The 5995-nt window shown below is 36.4% G+C and overlaps 1 protein-coding gene across 1 annotated transcript; it reads left to right on the top strand.

Moving 5' to 3' along the window:
• The first annotated feature begins 310 nt into the window (after positions 1 to 310).
• Positions 311 to 4441, top strand: LOC144568527 (ATPase GET3B-like). The gene is made up of 11 exons (XM_078318889.1): positions 311 to 535; positions 636 to 847; positions 935 to 997; positions 1099 to 1209; positions 1657 to 1731; positions 1813 to 1881; positions 3141 to 3206; positions 3296 to 3370; positions 3465 to 3563; positions 3829 to 3963; positions 4039 to 4441. Exons 1-11 carry the CDS (start codon positions 436 to 438, stop codon positions 4174 to 4176), a joined length of 1143 nt encoding a protein of 380 aa, XP_078175015.1. The 5' UTR covers positions 311 to 435; the 3' UTR covers positions 4177 to 4441.
• Positions 4442 to 5995: the final 1554 nt, after the last annotated feature.

The following is a 5995-nucleotide window of genomic DNA, read 5'->3' as shown; positions in this document are numbered from 1 at the left end:
AGCGACTAGTTGTAAGTTTACAGGTAAAATATACGTTGAAAAAATAAAATATTGAATACATCTAAATGTGACTCAACACACAACATATTTTTATTTAATTCTGCTCCAGATCTTGCAATGAGGCCATCTGGCCCAGCTCCAATCCAAGTAGCGAGAAATGAGTACATACAACAGAACAAAACAGTATTTTCTCGTACCAGGCCTAGAGCTTAAAAACCGAAAATCATAATTGGGCCTAATTTTAAATGGGCTTTTCGACTGGAGCTTATCTGGTCTTCTATCTCGCACGTCGTCGGTCTCCTACTCTCCCCGCTATCCTTCATCAGAAAACAAAACGGTAAAGAATAAATAACAAAATAGTCACGAAAATAAAAAAGAAAAAGGAAAAGGGAAAAGAAAAATAACATCTCTGCCTCTCTCCTCCTCTCCTCTCTGATGTTGCTCACACAGACTCCAAAGCTCACTCTGTTCTCTTCGCGTCTGACCAGCCCCCGCCATGTTTGCCTCTATCTCCGGCGCGGCGGCGCCTTTCAAGGTATCTCCTCTTTCACTTTCCTTTGCAAAGTCTCACATGTCTATGTGCAAATTAGCATACTAAATTTAGCTTGTTTGAATTGAATTGAATTTCTGTTTAGTTCGGGCCATTGCGACGCCAGCCGACACGGCAGAGGGGTTTGAGGAGATGGCGGCTAGCACAATGAGGAAGTACTACATGCTGGGTGGAAAAGGAGGCGTTGGAAAGACGAGTTGTGCGGCTTCACTTGCGGTGAAGTTTGCAAACAACGGCCATCCCACTCTGGTGGTGTCCACTGACCCAGCACACTCTCTCAGTGACTCCTTTGCGCAGGTTAGTGTGCGGTTCTCACTTTGGCATTTCGTCGAACAGGTTGTGTGCATGGATTGATTTGTGTTGGTATCATTTTTTGTTGTTTAGGATTTGACAGGTGGGCTGTTGGTGCCTGTTGAGGGGCCAGATTCTCCTCTTTTCGCACTCGAGGTATGCTGTCAAGTGCATTTATGATTGACAGTAAAACTAATGAATTGTGCCTCAACCAGTTTAGTCATAATTTAGCTAATCAAACTTGCATTTTGTTAAAGATAAATCCAGAGAAGGCTAGGGAGGAGTTTCGCTCCGCAACTCAAACAAGTGGTGGTACAGGGGTTAAAGATTTCATGGATAGTATGGGGCTTGGGATGATTGCAGAGCAGGTAATGATCTATTTGTTGCTATCTCTTATGTTTATGCATGTTCTTTGCCTCTTTGGTTTACTGACAATTCCAGCACCCGTTTTTGTTACTGTTTAGCAAGGTTGGGTATAAGCTTTTGTATTTTCATACTCTCTTTTGATTTAAATTACCTTGTCTTGTGTGGAATTGTGCTTATTTGAATACGTTGATTTATTTGAGAAAAAGTGCAAAATGTTTTCGACAAATATCTTACTGTGTTAACATTGTGCTACCAAAAATGCAAAATGTTTTGGAACAAATATCTTATCATGTTAACATTGTAATAGTGCGCACTGGCAAAAGTTCATTGTGTGCTGTTACTATAAAATAAGTATTTTGACATAAACACTGCTTCAATGGCTGTGATTCTATACAACTAATTCTATTTGAATATCCTGTTAGCCTCTCACTCCTGTAATTTGAATGTAGCTAGGAGAATTGAAGCTAGGAGAGCTATTAGACACACCTCCTCCAGGACTAGATGAAGCTATTGCTATTTCAAAGGTTCAAATTTGAATTAACATTCAAATTCAACTTGCTTCCATGGCGTCTTCTCTATTTCATGTCACCGTTTGTTGATTTCAGGTTATGCAATTTGTTGAATCACCGCAATACAGTATGTTCAGTCGTATAATTTTCGATACTGCGCCGACTGTAAGTGCTGCTTACTGAATTGTATATTTTATTGTGCCTTAATTTATGAGTAATTATTTTAGTTATACGCTACAGTACTTTTGCTACAGTACCGCACTTAGAGGAATAATGTATTAGGGTCCCCACTAATTACATAGTTTCAACTAATTATTATTCTAAAATTCCAACGGCATCATTTCTCTATGGTCCCCACTAATTATATAGTTTCCCTTTTACAATTTCCGAACTCATTCTCGCGTCAACCTTTACAGTGGCGGAGCACAGTGATGGGTAAAGGTTGCTAAGCCATCACCATAAATTGAAATTTTATAGTTTGGACTGTTTGGTCCATTAGATATTGTAAATTTTATATGCATTAATACCTTTTAGTCCCCGTTATAAAATGAAATTACACTATATTTGAATTTTCAGCCTCCCCAATCTCTATTTTTTAGATCTGTCCTTGAACTTTTTCTAACAAAAATAGTTGACTTTATAGGAAAAGTATAGATATAAATACTTTCGGTACTTAGATATTGATATTTTCAGTGGCATATATAAAAAATACTTATATATGTATACCTTCGTAATTATAAATACTTAGAAGATAAAATATTAACACTTTAAAAAATATTAATACTTTGATGCGTGACTTGTTATGATTATCCTTTTTCGAGTTCTCCAATCATCCCCGCATCAGCCTATATCTAACAAAAATAGTTGACCTCATACGTATAAATACTTTCAATGCTTAGATATTAATACTTTCAGTGTCATATATAAAAAATACTTGCAAGTACAGGTATAAATACTTGTACGACGAGGTATAAATACTTGCGCGACAACGAGTCTGAAAGTATGTCATCATGGTTCTCATTTGAAAGAAAAAATTACGTAGATATTAATAATATGGAAAAAAAAATTAAAATTGTGAAGATTTTGCAGTTCCTGCAGGAAGTTATATTTCTGTATTTAATTTTCGGTGGTCCCTCCGCGGGTACACTGTGGGTGCTGCGGGTACTATTATTTTCACGTTATAGTACCCGCACAATAAATAATTGTTCACCTCATAGCTATAAATACTTTTGTACATAGGTATAAATACTTCCGTGCATATATATTAATACTTTAGGAAAAAAATTCGAATTGTGGAGTTTGCGATCCCCACAAAAAGTTAATTTTTCACATTTAATTTTCGATGGTTCCTCTACGGTTACTGTAGCATGAGTACTGTTATCAGCTTCCTTAATTTATTGCTCTACTGATTTAATTTTCTGTAGGGGCATACACTTAGGCTTCTCTCCTTACCGGACTTCTTGGATGCTTCCATTGGTAAAATTATAAAGGTATGATAATGCACAATTAGCTTCATGTTATATTTTAGATTTTGAATTGCTTTATTTTACATGATTATTGCACTTTTGTATTCATTCAGTTAAGGCAAAAGATAACTCAAGCAACATCAGCCATCAAATCTGTTTTTGGACAAGACGAGAACAAGGCGGATGCGGTGAGTTCTATTTCATTTGGTACTAAACTATCTATATATAAACTTGGTCAAGCTAGTAATTTGTTTTCTAATTCTACATTTTTTAATCGTGAAGACTGACAAGCTAGAGAAACTGAGGGAAAGAATGGTCCAAGTGCGCGAGCTATTTCGTGATACAGACTCCACTGAATTTATTATCGTTACCATTCCAACGGTAAACTGACAGTTTACATGTTCTGAATAAATTCCGGTATTATGTAGTGTATATTAATAATGCAAAAAAAATAACTTGAGGGTTAATGACACACCAATTTTGCAAATTTACGTAGTTCTGCATATAGATATGTTGATGTCGTTTCAATAGGTAGGGGTCACACATATTAGATCATGTGAGTGATGGGTAATTTTATCAGGAGGCGCTTAGAAGGCCTCTTATGTAATTTTTAAGTTTAAGAACATCACTCTTCTTTTTGTGATAGATAATGGCTATAAGTGAATCGTCAAGGCTATGTGCCTCCTTGAAGAAAGAACAAGTGCCGGTGAAACGCCTAATAGTAAATCAAGTTCTACCGCCCTCTGCCTCAGACTGTAAATTTTGTGCAATGAAGAGGAAGGTATTAAGTAAACTCAAATTCACTTGTGTAAAGTAATATATCCAGGGCATTGATCCAAGTATATTTACATTTCAGGATCAAACGCGAGCCCTTGATATGATAAAAAGTGACTCAGAACTGATGGGTTTGAATTTAATTCAAGCGCCGCTTGTAGATGTGGAAATTCGGGGTGTGCCGGCTTTGAGATTTTTGGGTGACATTGTTTGGAAATAGTTAAAGCCTGTTTATGTAGCAGCATGATTTGCCCTAAGCAATAGTTATTTTACTGCCGGGTTTTCCCAAGAACTTAGTCCAGATTAAATTGGGTTAAGCCCAGAGAGATGAGATAGTGTTTATTTTTTTTTTGTTTTTTGTTTTTTTTTTTTTAATCCTTTCAAAATGATGACCTAATTTTTTGTTCGCCTTTCATGAAAATACAATCTGTTCAAGTTTTCTATAGTATTGAATAAGTGCACCAATAAATGTTTTCAGCACTGCCCTTCTCTTGTAAATAGTTGTCTTTTATTTTAATATATATACATTTGTGGGTGTATTTGTTGAGTGTATCCTACATATATTCTTTAGATAGTACCAGAATTAAATCTGGCAATCTCTCTCAACTTCTGCATGGATCCTTGAAAAAATTCACTTTCTTTTACATCAAAAGCGGAAAAAAAAAATGGAAGGGTGCACTTCTTTGTTTTGATTGTTAGCAAAAAAATACAAAAAAATAATGGAAGGGTGCACTTCTTTGTTTTGATTGTTAGCAAAAAATACACTCTGATGTAGAGAATATATGGATGTTGATTTTTTTAACTTGGTAATTCGTATGAAAATAAAATGAGTAATGATTTCTGATGTCCATGTGAAAAAAAATAATATAGATTATATTTAACAGTTTTATTTTGACATATAAGTTTTGAATTTCTATTAGTAAAATATTAAAAAAATGGAAGTATGTTCACAAAAAATAGTGGGAAATCTAATATTCTCGTATAGTTATCTAAAGTTCGGAAGCATTCTTGTCTCATTTGTTCACTGTTTGAGTCATATCATATTGGTCCTAATTAGTGGTTTGCTAACGGGTTACCCGTGACCCGTTCCGGGTAACCCGTTAGGGGTAACGGGTAGGGCGGGTAGACGGGTAGGACGGGTACGGGTACAACCCGCAACGGGTAGACGGGTAGTTTTCCCAAAACCACTACCCTACCCGTTTATTACCCGTACCCGTTGCGGGTTGACGGGTACGGGTATCCCGGGTACGGATCCGGGTATCCGGGTACGGGTCCGGTCCGCCCGGTTTTTTTTTTTTTTTTTTTTTTTTTTTTTTCTGTTTTTCCCTTTTTTTTCTGTTTTTTTCAAAAAAATTCAAATTTTTTTGAAGTGAAACGGGTCGGGTACGGGTAACGGGTACGGGTATGCGGGTAGATGGGTACGGGTAACGGGTACGGGTATGCGGGTAGATGGGTACGGGTAGGCGGGTACGGGTAGACGGGTAGACGGGTACGGGTATAACGGGTTTTTTTTCAAATTAGGTTGTCCGGTCCGTTTATTACCCGTACCCGTCTACCCGTCTACCCGTTTGTACCCGGGCAACGGGTACGGGTACCACGGGTAACGGGTACGGGCCGGGCAAAACGGGTTCTACCCGTTCCGGGTTTAGCAAATGCCTAGTCCTAATCATCTTTAATTATTTGAATTTCTTTTTTTGTTTTTTGTTTTACATTTTTTGTTGTTGTACCATTTACGTTTTATTTTCGTAAAGTTTTTTTTTACGTTTGATTATCTGTGAACATTCACTATGATTTTGGTTCATTTTAATTTGAAAGATCATGGTGGGACCAAACGGTGCATATAATAAACTTGAATGTTTGATCAAAATAAGAACTAATTTTAGGAACAAGTGTGGAAAATGAATGATATCCTACGGATCAAATTGGAAAAAGGACTGTTTAAAATTTTAAATATCTCCATTTTTGTGTCTCTAATGTATCTTCATTTTTATAACTAAAATAATTTGAAATTTATAACTTAAATTTCAAAAATTAATGTC

This window comes from Carex rostrata, chromosome 17 (assembly GCF_964058835.1).
Source record: "Carex rostrata chromosome 17, lpCarRost1.2, whole genome shotgun sequence".
Classification (NCBI taxonomy): domain Eukaryota; kingdom Viridiplantae; phylum Streptophyta; class Magnoliopsida; order Poales; family Cyperaceae; genus Carex; species Carex rostrata.
This window is presented reverse-complemented; position numbering and strand designations above follow the sequence as displayed.